Below are 22006 nucleotides of genomic sequence, written 5' to 3'. Positions count from 1 at the left end.
GCCTTCATAGAAGCAACTCTGCTCTTTCCCAATGTGATCTTATCCAGGAAAGGGAGGCATTCTGCCCTGGGAAAAGGTGGGCCTTACACTTTAGTGCTGAGCAAATGATTGGTTAAGAAATACCTGCACCGTGGGTTTTTCATACCGGCATGTGAGGATGGTTATGACACCACTAGACAATAAATTTTCAGCTTCATTATAAAAACAAATGGGGGGTGGGGAGGGAGGAAGGAAGGAAGGGAGGGAGGGAGGGAGGAAAGAAATGCCCACAGAGCGTCAACTCTTAGGAAGACTGAAATCCCTAGGATGGATATGAATGTTTTACAAAATCCTAGAACACACCAAAAACTCAATAACCATCTGGATTATGCTTTGAGAAACCTCTTGTGATTCATTCCTTCCACCTAGGATTCTCTTCTTCCCCACTTACCTAGCAAACTGCTCATTCTAAACATGTGCCGTTTCCTCTCCACAGTGACCTTCTCTGATCTGGCAGAACCTCTGTTCCTGTGCATGTCTCTTCTACACCTCATTAGCCCACCCATTACTCACTGGTGTTGGGAGCGGGGCTCTCCCTTAATTGAGCTCTGTGAGAGTCTGTCCATATCCTGATTACCTATGTAACCTTCATCCTGGTTTGCAGCAGGGTGCCTAGCAGGGGTAAGGGTGCAGATTTCTATCATATTTTTAAAAATATTTACTTTTTAGGTGTAGATGGACACAACCCAATGCCTTTATTTTTATGTGGTGCTGAGGATCGAACCTGGGTCCCTCCCGTGCTAGGCAAGCGCTCTACCGCTGAGCCATAATCCCAGCCCATCTATCATATTTTTTTTATTTTAGTCCACTGCTGGTTTAATTTATTTATCATGTTTTTGGTACCAGGAATTGAACCACTGAGCCACATCCCTAGTCCTTTTAAAAATTTTTTATTTTGAGACAGGTTCTCTCCAAGTTGTTTAGAGCCTCAGCTATTTGCTGAGGCTGGATTTGAACTTGTGATCCTCCTGCCTCAGCCTCCTGAGCTGCTGGGATTACAGGTGTGCACCATGGCGCCTGGCTTTCCCACCAGTTTTTTTGTTTGTTTGTTTTAAATTTTTTATTTATTTTATTTTTTATGTTAATGATGGGTTTGTTGAGAGGTTAGTTTCATTATTTCTTTTTTTAGTTTATTTTAATTCATTATATATTCCCCACCAGTTTTAAACAAGCTTATTTCCTTACCCCCTCAGTGGTAAGGAAAATTTCATAATCTTGTCTGAGAACAGGATGAAAAGACTTCATCCTCCAAGAAGATGATCTCTTTGATAGGAAGATAAAATATTGCCCAGATGTCTTCATATTAATTTAAAAATTCAATAAGACCCAAAGTTATACTCAAGTTTCTTCAAAAAATAAACATGTGGGAATATCTAGGAAAAATTTTTGGAATGCAGAATAAAAGTAACTGGACCTACCATTATATTAAAACATAGTATGAAGCTATAATAACTAAAACTGGGTATCAGGGAATAGACTTACTTATTGACGAAACAGAATAGAAAGTCCAGAAAAATATACTCTCTGTGGGGCTTTTGTTGAGGTTAAGAGAGTCTTTCAAATCAGTGGGATAAAGAAGGATTATATAAAATTGAACTAGGGGTGGGCAGAGGACTATATCTCTTACTCATTTTACCTAGATAAAATAATTGAAGTGAATAAAAGTTTTAAACATCAAAAAAATGAAGTTGTAGATTTCTAAAAGAAAGCATATATTCACTTATAATCTTGGGGGTACAGAAGATTTTCCGAAGCAGGGCACAAAGCCCAGTAGATAAGTTTAAGAATATTTTAAAATATTGAAATTTAAATTCTGAAGATTTAACCCTAAGGTATTTGGGTTATGAATCTTTCCTCTTCTGATCCATGTTTTCCTGAACTTTCTTATCTCTTTTCTAACTTCTCATTCTTTCTTTTCTTATTCTTGTCCTTTTAATTTTCGTTTCTGGAAGACAAATTGGGACATGGGTAAAAGTATGCTTCCTGAGGACTCCTGGCTCCTAAGTGCTCAATAACTTCTGGGTCTTCCAAATACTAGAAAAATCACCAAAATTCTGGAAATCAGTCAACCTGAAAACCTCAGTTAGTCCAAGCTTTTTGTTCCTACAAACTTCTTTCAGCCTGAAAGAAAATGAGGAGAAAGGAGAGTTAGAAGAACATTTTTTTCTTTTTCTTTTTCTTTTTTTTTTTTTGTTTTTGATTGTTTTAAAGCCGTCTTTTTATTTGAATCCTCAATTAATTATTTGTATCTCATTACTGTAACATTTACATTTGATTACAACATCAAGGTAAATTTCTGGTTAAAGCTTTGATAAAATGTTCTTTTAGGGGCTAAAATCCTTCCAAGAACACAGTGTCAGCCTAAAAGGCAGAAACTATCATATTTTTAATTGAAAAAAAAAATGTTTCAGCTTAGAGAAACTTCAAAACTTTTTTTTAAAAAGTTTGAAACATGTTAATGAAACAGAGTCCTAAAACTAAGTTTCTTCTCCTGTTACCAAAGCTGGTTCTGTGAGATGGAGTGACTTTGGTTTCATCAGTTGGCTGATAATAGCATCTGGCTGATACCATCTAACATGTTTCTCTCTCTCTCTCTCTCTCTCTCTCTAGCCCTCATATGCTGAGTTTGATATTAGTGGGAATGTACTGGGTTTGATCTTCAACCAAGGAATGATCTGGTAAGTTATTCATTTCATCTGAGGATCACCTAATTTGGGAAGCCAAAAAAAAAAAAAAAAAAAAACCACTAGAATCCCAGGCTTTGTCACACAGCTAACTTGGGGGAAGGTGGACAAGTCATCTTAGCTCTCTGAGCTTCCTTCTTTCACATGAAAAATAGAGGGCAGGACGGGATGAGAACCAGGATGGTTTCTGGCTCATCCAAGTGCTACCATGAAAGCAAAGATGGAGAGAAAGAGGAGAGAGGGAGAGAGAAAAAAGTACTGGGTAGAAGAAAGGAGAAAGGAAAGAGGAAAGGAAGGAGGAGAAAAAGGGAAGGGAGAAGGAAGGATAGGAGGGAAGAGGTAAATGAAATAAAGAACTTTCCTCTGGAAAGAAAGTGAGAGGAGGCTACATAACTTCAGCCAAAGGCTTTCTGCGGTGCTAAGGGCACCTGCAAACCATTGTCCTACCGCAATGCCGTTAATGGAGACCTTGGTGACAGGATGCTTGGTTGGAGAGGCCTGATAAGATCTGATCTGATCCAGTTCTGATCAGAGCCCAAGCCAGCAATGCTCAGAGTGTCTTCCCTTTCCTGCGGACAGGGTGGCTATGGCTTGGTGATAAATGCCCTCATTAAATGGGAAGCCCCTGCCACTGGGACCACCATACTGGATGGGACAGTTGTAACCTGCAGGGAAACGGCTTGGCCTCATGCCCCTAACCCTTCCATCCCATTTCCTCTATCAGCCTTTCGACCTTTCCTGCTACCAGGCCAACCAGGTGTCTGGTTTTTGCCCTTCCAGGATGGGCTCCTTCTATGCACCGGGACTGGTGGGCATTAATGTCCTGCGGCTGCTGACCTCCATGTACTTCCAGTGCTGGGCAGTGATGAGCAGCAATGTCCCCCATGAACGTGTGTTCAAAGCCTCCCGATCCAACAACTTCTACATGGGCCTGCTGCTGCTGGTGCTCTTCCTCAGCCTCCTGCCCGTGGCCTACACCATCATGTCCCTCCCACCCTCCTTTGACTGCGGCCCATTCAGGTGCACAGTCTTTGTTGCATGGGAGCGGCTCCCCTCCCCAGGCAGGGTCTGGCTCAGCATTCAGGTTCTGGTTTCAGGTCCACTTGCAAAAGGCCATGGAGCTTTGGGCAAATCATCAGGGCTTTTCCCTAGAGTTTTCCATAAAGATAGACATGTTTTATGTCTGTGCTATCCAATATGGTAGCCACCAGCCACCCATGATTGTTGAGTGCTTGAAATGAGAAACTGGGAAACCGAATTTCTAATTTTATTTCATTGTAATTAATTTTAATTTAAATAAACACACGTGGCTAATGACTACCATACTGGATGGGACCGTGGCAACCTTTTAACACTGAATAATCTACCACCTGGGATTACTCTACCATAAGAAAAGTAATGGGGCATATTCAGAAGATGAAATGACTATAAATGTGTAAGTGCCATCCAGATGTGAAGCAGTGGCAGTTGATCTTGATTGAGACTCTTGACTGGCCCCCCCCCCTCGTCCAGTCTGAAGAGCACTGGCCAGCACTGTGGGTTCGGGTATGAGTCAAACTAGTTTAGGAGACTGAATATTGTGTTAAAAGATCAATAGTTGTAGAAGGAGGTAGATAGAGAAATAGTGTGCATCTACTGCTGTCTTTCCAACTGTGTGACCCTCTGAAAACAAAGGGCTCTCTCTACTCTGTAAAAAGGAGCTCTGGGATTAAAGCAGTTTGGAACACTCTACCCCTTCTGTCTGCCACCTTCTCACTTAGAAATGCTCAATGTGCACTCCTCAGGAATTATGCCATATGATAACATAGTAGCTATTGCTCCCACTTAATGAACAGTCACCCCAAGCTGAAAGCAGGGTGATACAGGTGAGTGGGGCCCTGCACTACACTGATGCAACCCTGACAGAAAGTATCTCCTCAAATTGTGCATCCTGGGACCTCACACACCTCACTCCGGTGTCAGCCCTGACTACCAACTTATAAAAAAACACACGTTGAGAAAGGCCAATCTGGGACTTCTCTGTTTATAAGGGACTCACTTAGATAAGGGCCTATGGTTGGGGGAGCCCAGAAAAGGTGTTTGCAGGAATGTTCTAGCAGAGCATGATCTGGTCAAACAGGGGTTCACAAGAAGGAAGGGGTGTCAGTCTAGAACAGAAGGCACATACTGAACTAGAGAAGGCTGTGATGCCAGGCTGAAGGAAGAACCACCTGGAGAAACCTCAGTTGACCTCTTCCTGAACAAGAGTAGGAGGGCTGGGCCTGGACACGAACACCAGGGATTCACAGGCTGCCCACCTGTGCCCAAGAGGGATACCAGTGAGTAGTCCTGTGCTATCCCTGTCCCACCCCACCTGGGCCCCTTTTGCCTCATCTGCTGCCTTGAGAAGCTCTGACAGCCTATATCCTGATCACAGGGGAAGTGACCTGAAAATGGCACTCGAAGGAAACATGACCACTATCTTCTTCCTCTCGCTCTTTCAATCAAAACCCACCAATGGCTGGAACAGTCTTCTTGAAGATATTTTCATAACCATCTTTTATTTGCTCTAGGTCTTGACTCAAAGGTCATGTTCTCAATGAGCCCTTTCCTGGAGCTCCTAACTAAAATGTCTCATAAACACACACACACACACACACACACACACACGTACACACACACACACAAACATATTGCTTTGGCTTATTTTAGCTCTTGTTACCCTGTAACACACCTTTTGCTTATTTATCTTGTGGGTTGCCTTCTCCCCTACCAGGGCATAAGCCCCATGAGGGCATGTTTTTGTTTCCTTTCTGTTGGCTTTATACCCAGTGTCTGGAGGAGAATATGTAGTTTATAGTCAATGCTCAAACTAGACCATTACTTCACAGAAATCCAGTTATACAGGGAGGGACTTAGGGTTTGGACCAGATCAAATGTCTACAAGGGTCAGGCAGGTGACATAAATGAATAAGGTGGGCAGCACTGCATAGCTGAGGGGTTGGTAAATTGTAGCCTATGGACCAAATCCAGATCACCACTTGTTTTTGTAAATAAAGTTTTATTGGAACACAGTTACATTCATTTGCTTACATTTAGCCTATGTTTGTTTTCTTATTAAAATCGCAGAATTGAGTCATTACTGCAAAAACTATCTGTCCCACAAAGCCTAACATTTTTATTACCCTGCCCTCTTCAGAAAATATTTGCCAGCCCTCTGATTTTGAGAATAGAATATAGAGCCAACTCTGTCATTTGCCAGCTGGGTGATCTTGAGGAAGTTATTTAGCTCTGCAGGTTCATTGCATGTAAGATGGAAATACTGCTAGTGTTTACTTCAGGGTTGTTATTAATATTTAATGTGCTTTTTTTTGTGTGAAGTGCTTACTCCACAGTAAGGTATATCTGTGAGTTTGTTAAGCATGAGCCCTGACCACGTCAAGGGCAGCTGGTGCTTATCTCCAGTCAATAGTTACTATCAGAAACATGAGCCTGATATTACCAGACCTTCCAGATCTTCACAGAAATCTGAATGCTTATTTGAAATTCTCTATTTTATTATAGCCATTAATTCAAGTTAAAAAAATACTGTACCAGCCCACATAACAAATCTGCACAGGCTCCACCTTGGCCAGCATTTCACCCGTGTTTCCTCCCAGAAGAGCCTGTTCAGGCGTGAATGTGGCTAGGTATGCAGATCTATGGTGTCTGGCCAAAGTCACAGTAAGGTGGTAGTGGGAGAGGCTTGACCATGGGCTCAGCTTTTTCTGTTGCCACTGAACCAAGAACTAGTAGATATCTGAAGCCAATTTAGAGAAGTCTTTTATTACATTTGGTGCACACAAGCATATTGATCACTTTCACACAAGTGGAATCATTAAGCACTACATCTATTTTAAATTCTTCACTCATTAATTAACTCATTTTTTTAAGAAAAGGAGGAGCAATCCCAGGCAACATAGATTCTAGTCCCTCAATACATCTAACAGGAGAGGTGCTGTGGATTATAGCTGCTGATGTATCTCCAGACTCACTTCAGTCTATTTGTAACCCAGATCTTTTTTTTTTAATATATAAGACAGATAGGGTATAATTTTAATTTGCTTTTCCTTCTCTCTGGATTTGTTGAAATTCTACCAAAACTCCTCACTAATTTGGCCAGAAAGAAGAAGGGAAAGACAAAGAAATGAAACAAGGATATTGACAATCCCAAAGTGAGGTGCCAAGGACCCTGATAATCCCCAAAGTGACAAAACACTTACCAGTGAAGAGGGTAGCCGAGGTATTTGGAATGTCTACTTTGCTACAGGCATTGCATAAAGCATGTATTTAATCCTTATAACAACACCGTGAGGTGGGAGCATCATCTATACCAAAGACCAACTAATTTTTCTGTAAAGGCCCAATTGTACATATCTTAGGTTTTGCAAGTTGCAAAGGTTAAGTGTTGTTTGTTGGAGGTTGGGACTTTAAGAGGTGATTAGGTCATTAAAGTGAATTAATGCCATTCTCTCATGAGACTGGGTTAATTCTCATGGGAGCAAGTTCATTCTCACACTTGCAGGATTGGATCAGTCACTGCAAGAGAGGCTTGCTGTAAAGGAAGTCTGTCCCTTCTGTTTTGTCTCTTCCAAATGCACCTGCTGGCTCTTCCAATTTCTACCAAGAGTTGAAGCAGCATGAGGTCCTCTTCAGATGCAGATGACCTATCCTGGAACTCTCAGCCTCCAGAACTGTGAGCAAAAATAAACCTCTATTCTTTACAGATTTTCCAATCTTGGGAATTCTGTTATAGCAACAGAAAGCAGAGTAAGACTGAGGCCAAAGGGCAAAACCAAGACTATTATAAAGCTATTTATACAACAAGAGAGAAATAAATGTCTATAAAGTTTTTTATTGACAAAATCCAAAATTTGGTAATAAAAATAATAATGTATCATTTTTGTAATAAAATCTGCCAGTGAGAAAAATGTAATTCTTTGGGGGAAGGTGATAATGTTTACATAATAGAGGTTCAAAGTTACTGCTGAGCTGTTGAACTGCTCTGTAATAGAATAAGTCAAGATGTTCAGTTTTTATTTCTGACAAAAATTTACAAATTAGAAACAAGCACAAGAACAAATGAAGTTCACCATTGACACAACTGATTCAATTGCAGATAATAGATTAAAATGTTTCCTAAAAATTCCCTGCTGATGAACAGTACAATGAATAAACATAGGCTGTAAATACCTAAAATTTTGTAAGCTTTGCAAATTTGTCCACCTAAGGTTTTTTTTCTGCTCCTCACATAATCTGAACATTATCACATGTATTTGCACATCATAGTAGATTCCCACTCAGGTTGTATTGAATTGGTGCCTTTGCAATTTCTTTGAAAATATTCTCACCCATATTTGTTCCACACAGAATATTCAGAGGTTCATTTCACAGTCACTTCAAATTTGGCATTGAATCCTCAAACAAACAACTGAGCAGTATCAGCAACTCATCAAAAGTCAAGGAAAAAAACCACTTGAAATTATTTATTTTTAAATGGGCTATTGTTCTCAATGATCTCCATTCTTCAAGCACATTGCTCTTGCTGTATATTATAAATGTCTTACACAAGTTTGTTTTCTCTGGTTATATTCCTTCAACTCCTAATCAAACACACAACTGGTAAATGAGGAATATGATTTTAGAAACTGGAGGAAGGATGATCCTTGTTATACAGCAACAGAAAACTCAGCTGAATTGTGTCCTACAGTTGTATGGAAAGTTGAACTTATGGGCAATGACTTTGGATGTTTAGCTGAGGATATTTAAGATCTATCATGCTGCTTAGGGTAAAGCATGAGAAGGAAGAGATAAATTGAGGTAAGAGCTGATAGGCGAAAAAGAACCAGGACTTGATGATGATTTTTAGAAATTCTCAGTCTATCCACATTGCAAAAGATGCTTAGATTCACTGTGATGGAAGACTTCTCTAAAAAGAAAGCGAAATGTGAAGCTGGATAACCTTCTGCTAGTGCTTCTGTAGTATTGAATAACTGAATATTCATTCACAAAGAATAAACATGTGACTCATAGACCCCCTCAATCATCCCAGCAGAAGCCAGGAATAGAGCAGGAGTATCCAGTAAAGACATTATAAAACCCTTTTGTCTAATAGAGGGAATTCCCATGACATACATGGAAGACCTGTAAGGGTTTTGAGAATGTCATATCAGGAGAAATGCTGCCAGCTTGGACTAAAAGGGCCAAAGTGAAGACAAGGTAGAGGAAAGCTTTGACCTCCCAGAATTTATAGGCAGAAAACAGGCTGATAAAAATCTACTAAGCTGGATGCAGATTTAATGCAACTTCTATTAAAATTCCAATGATGTTCTTCATAGAAATAGAAAAGCAGTCATGAATTTCATTTGGAAAAATAAGAGGCCCAGAATAGCCAAACTAATCCTTAGCAACAAGAGTGAAGCAGGAGGCATCACAAAACCAGATCTTAAACTCTACTACAGAGCTCTAGTAACAAAAGTGGCATGGTATTGGCACAAAAACATACATGAACACCAATGGAACAGAATAGAAGACACAGAGTCAAACCCACATAAATTCAGTCATCTTGTAACAGACAAAGGCACCATAAACATACATCAGAGAAAAAATAACCTCTTCAAAAAATGGTGCTGGGAAAACTGGAAATCTATATGTAGCCAAATGAAATTGAACCTCTATCTCTCACCTGGCACAAAACTCAACTCAAGGTGGATCAAGGACCTAGAAATTAGATCAGAGACCCAGCACCTACTGGAAGAAAATGTAGGCCCAACTCTCCATCTGTTGGCTTAGGAACTAACTTCCTAAACAAGACTCCTAAAGTTCAAGAAGTAAAATCAAGAATTAATAAATGGGATGGTATCAAACTGAAAAGCTTCTTCACAGCAAATAAAGCAATCAAGAATGTAAATAGAGAGTCTACAGAATAGGAGAAAATCTTTGCCACCTGCACCTCAGATAGAGCATTTATCTCCAGGATGTACAAAGAACTCAAAACACTTAACACCAAAAAAACCAAATTACCCAATCAATAGATGAGCAAAGGAACTGAATGGGCAGCTCACCGAAATAGAAATATGAGCGGTCAGAAAATATATGAAAAAGTGTTCAACATTCAACACCTTTAGCAATTAAAGAAATGCAAATTAAAACTACACTGAGATTTCATTTCACTCCAGTCAGAGTGGCAATTATCAAGAATACAAGTAACAATAAATGTTGACCAGGATATGGGGGGAAAGATACACTCATACCTTGCTTGAGAGACTACAAGTTGGTGAAATCATTCTGGAAAGCAGTGTGGAAATTCCTCTGGATGGAACCACCATTTGACCCAGCTATCTCACTCCTCAGTTTATACCCAAAGGACTTAAAATCATCATACTGTAATGACAATGCTATATCAGTGCTTATACCAGCTCAATTCACAATAGCTAAGCTATGAAACCAACCTAGGTACCCATCAATAAATGAGTGGATAAAGAAAATGTGGTACACATACACAATGGCATATTACTCATCCATAAAAAAGAATGAAATTATAGCATTTGCTGGTAAATGGATGGAACTGGAGACTATCATGCTAAGTGAAATAAGCCAATCCCCCCCTGCAAAAAAAAAAAAAAAAAAAAGGCTGAATGTCCTCTCTGATATGTAGATGCTAACATACAATGGTGGGAGGGATAGAAGTTATTTGAATTAGACAAAGGGGAATGAAGGGAAGGGAAGGGCTGGGGGATAGGAATAGGAAAGACAGTAGAATGAATCAGACATAACTTTCTTATGTTCATACACATGAATACACATGAATACATGACCACATCATATAAAACAACAAGGATGGGAAGTTATACACAATGTATGTATGTATGTATGTCAAAATACACTCTACTATCATTTATATAGCAATCTTTTGTGTGTATGTGTCATGCTGAGATTGAACCCCACATCTTGTAAATGCTAGACAAACACTCTACCCCTGAGCCACATCCCCAGCCCTGTCATGTATATCTAAAATAAAAAATAAAAAATCCACTCAGCTAGAGTATGAACTACCCTTCAAGGAAAAGAAAGGATAATTTCCAAAGGCAGGACTGCAGTCCTGGAGGGTGGATCTGTAGACAAAGAGGGTGAACCAAGGATTCAAAGGATTATTCTCAGGCCTTTGCAATCTAATGGATTTGGCTGGTTGGATTTCAAAATAGCTCAGGATGGTGATTCCTTCCTTCCTCCATCTATTTCTTTTGGAATTGGAGAGATGAAGTGAATATATTTTGTGAGTAAGATGAATTTAATTTGGCAAGGATGGGAAAGCAGGGGGTAAGGAGGAAAAAGTGGAGTTGGGTAAGATTAATACAGATTTCCAAAGAAATCCAGGTCCTAATTCCTGGAAACTATGAATCTTAGCTTATATAACAAAAGGATCTTTGCCGATGTATGGAGTTAAGGATCTTGAGATGGAGAGATTATTGTGGATTATCCAGGTAAATGTTAAATCTCAAGTGTCCTTATGAAAAGGAAGCAGAGAGAGACTTGATTATGAAAGAGTAGAAGGTGATAGGACCATGGAACACAGAGATAGTCGAAGATTCTCTACTGATTTTGAAGATGGAAGATGGGGACATGAGCCAAGGAATACATGGAATGTAGCTCCAGAAGCTGGGTAAGCAAGGAAACAGATACGCATCTATTACCTCCCTCTGGAGGGAGTGCAAACCTGCCAACATTCTGGTTTTAACCCTGTGATAAGACTTCTGCTTTATCATTTTAAGATACCACTATGGTAACCTGTCACAGCAGCTCTTGGAAACTAAAATGATATCTATTTCAATGGTAAAGTAATCCACTCAACTTTGACTTAAAGCATACAATCTGAAGTTCACTTTTCTTGTTTTTATATGCTGGATCTGCACTCATAGTGAAAAATAAATTAAATGTCATGATATGAGAAGTATGGAATGGAATAGTAGTCACTAGAAATGGGGAAAGGGAAGAGGTGTGGGCACAGAAAGAAATTAAGAGGGACTTTCAGGGACTAAGAAGGGTACTGGGAGAAAGAGTGAGAGAGGGAGGGTCATGGATAGTAGGGTGGATAGTTATGATCAATGCATTATGTATGCACATATGGAAAAGCACAGTGAATTCCATTAATTTGAACGATTACTATGGTGATAATGTTAATAACTATAATAATGATGAAAATACATAATAAAAATAATAAACATTAGGACATGGTGACAGACATGGCACTTCAAATGCTGTCAGATTATAATACAACAGCATCACTGTGATTTACAGTGAACTGCACAAGAGTGCTGAGCAATGAGATAGCCACAGTCAGTCTCTGGTGCAGCTGCTCATGTCCACCATAACAGCACAAAATCAGCCATCAACAGTACATGAGTGAATGAGCAGGGCTGTGTTCCATTAAACTTTATTTATGGAAAATGAAATTTGAACTTCATATTTCAGTTTTTATGTGTAATAAAATATCATGGTTCTTTGATCTTTTTTACCTTAATCACTTAAAGGGTAAAACCTTTCTCAGATCATAAGCCATATAAAAATAGGTGACATGTTGAATTTGTCCATGGGCCATTGTCTGTCAACCCTGATCTATATTTTACACAAGGAAAAAACAATAGGGCTGCTAGCTGCAACATTTTGGAGGGCACTTACAACTTAACAGCAACATATTCAGTATTTTATATGATTCATGTCTATATTCTCTAAATAATCTTCCGAGTCAAACACTGTTATTACACTTATAATTCCATATTACATTATATTAGTATTATACAATATTTAATACATATGTATATATATATGTGTGTATGCATGTATGTATGCATACAATATGTATATACATACATACATATATGTACTTTTATGTGTTGTGGATAGACAGACAGACAGACTAGGGCAGACAAATTTTCAGTATCTTGCCCAAGATATCAAACTTCAGCACAATCAAGTTTCCATCACATTATTTCTATAATGGTGAAAACATTCCATATTTGCTCTTCTAATATAATTTAGTCACAGGATTATTGGGTTCTTGAATTTATGATTAAAAAACAGAATTTTAAATTTTATTTCATCCTAATTTTTAAAAAATATTTTTATTAGTTATTCATGGATCTTTATTTTATTTACTTATTTATATGTGGTTCTGAGGATCGAACCCAGTGCCTCCACATGCTAGACAAACTACCGCTGAGCCACAATCCCAGCCCCCATAATTTTTTATATTATTTTTAATAGCCACAATTGACTGTATAGCTCCAGTAGAGACAGCAAGAGTATAAATGCAGGTATTAAAAGAAGAAAGAAATTAGTCCTATAGCTTATAAAGGGGAAAGCAAGAACTTGAAGCAGGAACTGAAAACCCCTCAAACCACATCTTAGCACTAAAATTACCAATCAAGAACCATCAGCTCCCAGGATTCTCTGGCAGGCATTTGTAGAGTCAATCTGAATATTAATTATTAGGAATTGGACGAAAACTGAAATTAAAGTTGTGAATAGTGCAGAAGCCTGTCTTGGGCAATCCAACCTCCTGGAATTATAATATGAAGACTAATTGTGGGTATGTTTGAGAGGCACCACGAAGTTTCCATCATGTCGGCCCCTGGAGAATATTTCCTATGCCAGGGAACTCAGAGGAAGCTCCATGTTGGAGCTATAACATATACAATTTTCTCAGATTAGAATATATGAGACAACTCATTTTTTCTTTCTGAGAAGACCCATATAGTTTGAGAGGTTGTGGGGTACCAAGGGCAAGAACAGTGCAGAACAGCTATACCCTCTAGACCAAATGGCAGCCCCTGAAGGAAGACATTTTTCACTTGCAGTCCATTTGAAGCAGGATTCTTGTTCTTCTAGGAAAGCAGTGGCAAGCAGCAGCTTTGGAGCCATGGGGCTTAGACCCAATTGTACGTGCTATGTGAGCTCAGCAGCAGCTGTAATGTGTCCTCTCCTCCTTCCAGTGGGAAAAACAGAATGTATGATGTCCTCCAAGAGACCATTGAAAATGATTTCCCGACCTTCCTGGGCAAGATCTTTGCTTTCCTCGCTAATCCAGGACTGATCATTCCAGCCATCTTGCTGATGTTGTAAGTTAGCCAGAGCCGTGGATCCACCTCATGGAAACCTCCTCTGTAGTTGAAACTTCCCCAGCATATCCTTCCTTTTCACCCTTTTAGTCTGGATTCCCCAGAAGCAGACCCTGAAAAAGAATTCAAATGCAAGTAGCTGAGTAGTAACTGAGAGTGGGAAGGGAAAGGAAGGGCATGACTACTTCTGGGGATAAAGGACTTTAATCCTACTGGGGACTCAGGAAGACACGTGCCTGAGTTGCCCCTCCCTGAGGGTCAGGTATCAATTCCCATTGGTTCTCAGTGATCGAGACTCACTGATGTTGGTAGTTCCCTGGAAATTTGGAGGTGGAATAACTTCAAGGGTAGGAGTGGCAGTGGGAGAGAAGGAGAGTCCTCTGGCACAGAGCTGACAATCTCCAATCTTTTAGGGAACACACTGAAAAGTAGGATCCAAGGGATATGGTGAAACTTGAGAGTATTCTCAACAACCTCTACAAGGTTCACTGGAAATACCAAAGAACTCTGGGCTCTGAGCGTCTCTGAAAACTTAGGAGGTGGTTGGGCATGACTATAGAAGGCTCACAGCCCTACTCCACTAACTCCTTGCGCACCGGAACAGTTGGTTCATTCATCACTGGCCTCCTCAAACATTGTGAAAGGATGATGGTGAGTTGATGATCTGGGTATTTCCTATAGTGACCAATGCCCATCTTGGTATCAAAGGAAGAAACTCGGGAAGGAAGAAATGAAGACAGGCAGGAAATAAGATTCTTAAATTTGAATTTCTGTGACAGAAAAAAAAAATGAGCTGATGAAAACATAGGTACTTTTACGTTATAAAAACACTTGGCAGGGGCTGGGAATGTGGCTCAAGCGGTAGCATGCTTGCCTGGCATGGGTGCAGCCTGGGTTCGATCCTCAGCACCACATACAAACAAAGATGTTGTGTCTGCCGAAAACTAAAAAATAAATATTAAAATTAAAAAAACAAAAAACATTTGGCATCTGAGGTCACACCTCAGGAGTAGAGCATGTTTAAGGCCCTGGTTAACCCCCAGTACCAAAGGAAAAAGAAGACACTTTTTGGTATGCTTTTGTTTGTTTGTTTTAGAGAGAGAGGAGAGAGAATTTTTTAATATTTTATTTTTTAGTTTTCGGCGGACACAACATCTTTGTTTGTATGTGGTGCTGAGGATTGAACCCTGGCTGCACGCATGCCAGGCGAGCGCGCTACCGCTTGAGCCACATCCCCAGCCCCTTAGTATGCTTTTTAAAAATATGATATATCCTCAGCTGAATGAAGTGGCAGTAATTCGGGAGGCTATGGCAAGAGGATCACAAGTTTGGGGTTAGCCTCAACAACTTAGCAAGACCCTGTCTCAAAATAACAAAGGGCTAGAAATGTTAGCTCAGTGACAGAGAACTCCTGGGTTCAATCCCCAGTACTTTATATATATATATATATATATATATATATATATATATATATATATATATATATATATATGATATAATCTCAGCATAAATAATACAGACAACCAGGTAAACTGGCACAAAATTAAACAGAAGTTAACATTTTTTTCAATACTTGCTGCCTTTTTAAAAGTAAAAAATGTTACACCTGAAGCTCTACCCAATCCTTCTTTTTTTCCTCTTTCTCTAAAAGTAACCACTATTTGGATTAGCTTTAATTATTTTCATGCATGTTTTTGTGCCTTAATCATGTGTACACACACTCTCATTTGCTGAGTTGTTGTGTTTTTTTTGTTGTTGTTGTTGTTTGGGAACTGAGCTACATCCCCAGCCCTTTCTAATTTTTATTTTGAAACAGGGTCTCACTAAGTTGCTTAGAGCCTCACTAAGTTGCTGAGGCTGGCTTTGAACCGGCGATCCTCCTATCTCAGCCCTCCAAGTCATTGGAATTACAGATGGGCACCACCACACCCGGCTCATTTATTGAGTTTTAAAACTTTCTTTGAATGCCTCATATCATATATCTTTCTGCACTAAATATCCCATTTGGGGGATTTCTCCACATGGATAAATTAGCGCACACATCAGTGGCTCTGCTGTGTTCCATACTATGAATAAACCACAGTTTATCTACTACTCTGCATAAGGATAGTTGGGTTGTTTCCACTTCTGCTATAGGAAACTGCTCCACAAACACCTTGCATATGTCTCCTTGTACAACTGTGGAAGTTTTGCCAAGGTAGATATCCAGAAGTGGAATCACTGGATCATAAGTATTTGCTTCTTCAATCCTTTAAGTATTGCCAAATAGCTCTCCAAAATGGTGTTTTTCCTTTGACTCCTTTAAAAAAAAATTAATTCCGACTCTGGTGAAATTTTACATCTTTATCTTTATTTTCTTGAATCATAGTTATTTTCTCAATTTTTGTCTGATATTCTACAATCTGGATCACCTGAGCATATATTTTTATGGTCATTTCTTTCCTCTTCTTTTTCAGTCATTCGATCTCATTTTAAACAGCATGCAATTTTGCCTGGGTTCCAAACATGTGGATAAAAAAATTGTAAAGGTTATGGGAAATGTTATCTTTGTCCAAAGAAGGATAGATTTTTCTTCTGAAAGGCAGATGGAGTACTAGATCACTTAATTCTTTCAAGGGTTGGTATTTCTGCTAGCTATTATCTCATTTTTAAAAATCCAAAACTGAAAAAACCACAATAATTTATGTTACTAATTTGGTGGGATTCAGCAGGAATGGTTCTTTTCTTCTCACCTCAACATCAGCTGGGGCAGCTGGCTGGGGGATCCGCTTTCAAGGTGGTCCCTCATATGATGGACCTATAGATGCTGACTTCAGCTGGGAACTCGCGGCTAGTGGCTTCAGTTCCTCTCCATAAGCTTCTGGGACTTCCGCACAGCATTGTGGCTGGGTTCCAAGAGCAAGTATTCCAAGAGAACATGGTGGATATATGTGGCATTTTTATAACCTAGTCTCAGAAGTCATATCCCATTGCTTCCGCCATACTCTATGGAGGCAGTCATGAAGGCCCTTCAAGTTCAAGAAAGAGGAATATAGACTCCATCCCTTGCTGAGTGAATGGAAGATTCTAGACACATTTAAGATGGGAGCTATTATGGGCATCTTTGGAAAACATAAACTGTCATTGTTGTGCTGGGCCTTTGCAGGACTAGTTTATTTCAGTTTAATCCCAAGGCACTGACTTTATTTCTAGAATGTGACCTTTACTCTTGAGCATGGTCTTTCAGGGGGTCTTGATAATTACACAGGACTCATAGGCAAGGCACTTGTTGGAGCAGAGTTTGCACAGTTTGCAATAGCAAAAAAGTGAAAAGCCTAAGGTGTTTACCACCTCCTGCACTTTGGCAAGATTTGAAACCCAACTTCCCCTTCCCCAGATTGGCTGTTCTTTCTCTAGTACTACTGTTATTTCTGTTGAACTCTCTGCTCAGTTCTCTAGTTTTCCTGATGCCATTTTCTTCTGGGCTTCATGGAATACTGAAGATTTAACCAATGGTTTGAGGATGATTTTTATGCAGATTTTTTGACTTCTTTGATTTCTTATAGAAGTAAGAAAAAAAAATGTGACCTCAAAAGATGGTGGTGAATTTAGAGTCAGCACTAGCCCACAGAGTGATTTATGCAAATTAGAATATTTATGCAAATTAGTGCTTTATGCAAAACAGGCAGAGGTATGCCGCATAGGGGGTTTCATATGACAAACAGAACATAGCTGGATTTCAGCCTCAAATCAGCCCCTGAGCCAGGAGCCTTTTGTGCAGAAATCAGCCTGCACAATGATCATCTAATCCAGAATCTTTTGGCGTGGACTAGGGATCAGAAAACTAAAGTTCACAATCTAAATCCAGCCCACATTTGTTTTTGTAGTTTTACTGGACCATGTCCATGCTCATTCACTTACTATCTATGACTGCTCTGTTCTCCCAAGGCAGAGTTGAATAGCCGTGAGAAGGACTGTATTGTCTGCAACACCTAAAATATTTACTGCTTGGCCCTCTGAAGAAAAAAATTTGCTGATCTCTGAGGTAAATAATGAGGTGATACTTCCAAAAATGAGTTGAGAGTTTTACTTGAAACATGTAGTCACCAAGACTTTAAGATAATGACAAATAATAATAAGCCATTTAGAAAAAGTAGGTCCAGATTCTGGAAGACAGTAAATATTGCATTTGAGCCTTTAATTTATTTTGGAGCTTCAGGAAAAGGAGTTGATTTCATTGGGTGGAACTTTTAGTCTTCTCTTGCCTTGATCTTCTCTCTAGTTTTATCCATTGCTGAAAGTGGAGTGTTGATTCTCCATCTATTATTGCTAAGTTGTCTATCTCCCCTTAAATTTTAGTTTTGCTTCATATATTTTTAGGCTGTGTTGTTAAGTGGACATATGTTTATACTTGTTATATTTTCTTGTTGAAGTAACCCTTTAACATTATAAAATGTCCTTGTCTCTAATAATAATCTTTTTTCTTGATGTTAGTATAGCCATTCTAGTTGTGTTTTCTTTTTGTCTGTTTGTTTGTTTGTTTTGTACTGGGAATTGAACTTTAGGGCTCATGCATGCTAGGCAAGTGTTTTACCACATATCTGAACTACAGCCCCAGCCCCTTCTTGTCAGGTCTTTTACTATAGTTTGTTTTCGTTATTTTCTTAGTGATTACCCTGGGGATTACAATTAACATAGCAAACTACCCAAACTAATGCCAACTTAGTTACAATAGTATACAAACCTGGTTCGTATACAACTTTTCTCTTTCCCCCGCTCCTTTGTGCTGTTATTGCCATAAAATTCCTCTTTATATACTGAATGTTAGCTAAATCAACTAGGAAAAAAAGGCTTACAAAAAGCACTAATGTCTTTTGTATTTGCCTGTATAGTTACCTTTACCCCTGCTCTTTATTTCTTCATGTAGATTTGATCACCATCCATCTAGTGTTCTTTCGTTTGAACCCGAAGGATTTCCTTTAATATTTCTTGTAAAGAATGTTTTTGAGGTCTGGGGCTGTAGTTCAGCGACGGAGCACTTGCCTTGCACGTGTGGGGCACTGGGTTCTGTCTTCAGCACCGCATAAAAATAAACAAATAAAATAAAGGCATGCTATCCATCTATAACTACAAATTTTTTTGTATATTTTGATTGTATCTGGACTTTCTAATCCAGGCTTGCTCTTAAAAAAAAATATCTTTTGTTGGTAAACTCTGTTTCTGTTTTACTTTATGGTAATTGTTAATTTATCCTTCATTTTTTAAGGACAGTTTTTCTTTAATAGGATTTTCAGTTGACAGTATTCTTCTTTTAGTACTTTCAATTTGTGATCCCATTGCCACGTGGCCTTCATGATTTCTGATTTAAAAAAAAAAAAAAAAAGACTGCCTATTCTTTTTGAAGATCCCTTGTATGCGATTGATGAGTTGCTTCTCTCTTGCTGCTTTCCAGATTCTTTTTGAGTCTTTTTTCAGTTTGCTATGTGTCTGGGTTTAAGTCTTTTTTTGAGTTTATCCTGCTTGGAATTTATTGAGCTTCTTGCACAAATTAATATATTTTGTTAGCTTTAGGGAATCTTCGACCATTATTTATTCCACTATTCTGTATGATCCTTCCTCTTCTTTTGGGATTCCCACTGGGTATATATTGACATTTGTCCCACAGGCTCTGTTGTTTTACCTCAGTGTTTTCTTTCTGTTCCTCACACTGGATAATCTCAATTGATCTATCTTCAAGTTCACTGATACCTTGCATGTCAATTCAAATACATACATACTGCTGAACACCTTTAGAAAATTTTTCATTTTAGTTGTTAAACTTTTCAACAGCAGAATTTCTATTGGGTTCTTTTATTTATGATTTCTGACTCTTTACTGGTCTTCTTTATTTGACAAGACATTGTTATCATACCATCTTTTAGTTCTTGAGAAACAACATCCTTTAGCTCTTTGAATATATTTACTATAACTGATTTGACTTTGTTAAGTAGGTTTAGCATTTGAGCTTTGCTTATCATTTGGATCTGGAATGTCCCCTAAAGAGCTATGTGGTAGAGGATCCTTCCCCACTTTGTTGCTATTGGAAGATGGTGGAAATGTTAAAAGGTAGGGCCTAGTGGGAGATTTTCTGGTCATGGGGGTTATGTCCTTGAAGGAGATAATGGGTCCCCAACCCATCCTCTTTCTATCTTGGCATCCTGGCCGTGAGATGAACAACTTTGCCAAACTTCCAGACCATCATGTGTTGACTAATAGACTTAAAAGCAATGGGGCCAATGGATCATGGACTGCAACCTCCAAAATGTTTAACCTTTTCTCTTTGTAAATTTATTATCTCAGGTGTTTGTTACAGTAACACAAAGTCGCCTAACATAGCTTCCTCAGGGACAGTTTCTCTTGACTACCTTTTCTTCGGTGTAGAAACCATAATTTCTTGTTTCTTTGCACTTCTCATTAGCTTTTAAAACTTGGATATTTTTAAAAGGCTGGGTATTTTTTTAAATGACCTATGGCAACTTTGGAAATCATCTTATACTCCCCTCTCAGGGTCTATAGTTGTTGCAATTCTTTGTTATTATTTGGTTGGTGACTTTTCTGAAATAATTCTACAGTCTGTATTCTTTATTGTATGAAGCCACTAAAGTCTGTGCTTAGTTAACTTAGTAGTCAGGTAATGGCTGGATAGAGATTTTCTTATGTTATCTGGAACCATCAAGGCTCCCAGTATTTACCAAGTTTCTCTGTGTGTGTATTGGAGTATGCCTTCAACACTCAGTCAAGCATTTTATGACTCTACCTTAATTTTCACTTCCAGCTTGTGCTGTGCCTCAAGGTTAGTCAGAGTTGAGAGCTTGAACATGTTCACAACCCTGGACATGCACAGAGTTTTAATATCATGCACAGGGCCCTCTAAATTCCCAGGAATATTTCAAAGTTTTGTAAAGTCCCCATTGGGCATCACATTTCCCAACTTCTTTAAGCTCTGTAGTTAGCCCATTGTTTGCCCTGTTATCTAACACCTCACAGAGCCAAATGTTCAACAATTGCCTCCTATGGATCATGGACTGCAGTACCAGGGATTGAACTCCGGGGCACTGGACCACTGAGACCAGTGGGCCACATCCCTAGCCCTATTTGTATTTTATTTAGAGATTGTGTCTCACTGAGTTTCTTAGCACCTTGCTTTTGCTGAGGCTGGGTTTCACCTGTGATCCTCCTGCCTCAGCCTCCTAAGCCTCTGGTATTACAGGCATGTGCCACTGCACCCAGCCACCTCCTATTGTTTTTGACAAGCACTGTCAGAGAAAAGTCTGTTCACATTGGTCAGTCTCTGAGGTCAAAAAAGACAGTTTTGTGAGTAGCATCTTCCAGGGAACTACTAGATAAACCAAATAGTAACAGTTCTCTGGTAATGAGGATTTGAAGGAGCTCCATCTAACCCCACTTGACCTTCTCCAGTAACTGCCAGGTTACTGGTTTTCACCATGATTTGGGACTGTTGGTTTTCAAACCTATTGAAGAATTAGGTGGAGGAGGGAGAGATTAGGCAACTTAATTCATAAAGTTCACTGGTCTCACTGGAGATTCAGTTGTTTTCCTTTAAAAGACACTGAAAACCTTCAGTCAATTTTCAGAATTCTGAAAAAGTTGTTTCTGATAATTTTTGCCATTGCTCTTATTGCTTTGATGGGCCCTTAACATGGCATTTTTGCTGTCATCTGGACTGAACTTTATTTAGCCTTGGAGGATCTGTAAAGATTTTTGTTAAAATCCTCCTTCTCTGAGTATCCTTTTTGTTGCTTAGCCATGTTTCTTTGTCTCTGCCTATTTTATGATTTCCTAAAGAGTATTTCAAGAAGTGACCACTGCAGCTCCTCATCCTAGCTCCCTTGAACTCCAGGATGGTCTGATGGAGCCAGCCTTCCCTGAGTCTGTGGTCAGTTTTCCAGCTGCTCCTGCCAGGCTGTCAGCCTAGGGGAACTGGAGCGCCACACTCTGAGATGGCCCGTTTCCTTCAGCACTCCCGCAGTAGCTTTCTGGAGGTGGGTGCAGACTCACAGTGACTCCAGCACTGTAGATGGGGCCAGCATAGATGCAGGACCCTTTCATTTGTTCATTTATTCATGTACTACCAGTTTTTGAAGGTCTGCCCTGTGCTCTGAACACTGT

At 39.3% G+C, this 22006-nt stretch overlaps 1 protein-coding gene across 1 annotated transcript in view; it reads left to right on the top strand.

The window, feature by feature from the left end:
• Tmc2 (transmembrane channel like 2) overlaps window positions 1-22006 on the top strand; it is a 76624-nt gene that overhangs the window by 50354 nt on the left and 4264 nt on the right. Inside the window, exons 15-17 of the mRNA XM_027954836.2 lie at window positions 2650-2717; window positions 3504-3743; window positions 13733-13858. Coding sequence (XP_027810637.2) covers window positions 2650-2717; window positions 3504-3743; window positions 13733-13858 — 434 coding nt within the window. The remainder of the gene's footprint in view (window positions 1-2649; window positions 2718-3503; window positions 3744-13732; window positions 13859-22006) is intronic.

This window comes from Marmota flaviventris, chromosome 2 (genome assembly GCF_047511675.1).
Source record: "Marmota flaviventris isolate mMarFla1 chromosome 2, mMarFla1.hap1, whole genome shotgun sequence".
Lineage (NCBI taxonomy): Eukaryota > Metazoa > Chordata > Mammalia > Rodentia > Sciuridae > Marmota > Marmota flaviventris.
Note: the sequence above shows the minus strand (reverse complement) of the source record. Positions and strands in the feature narration are given on the sequence as shown.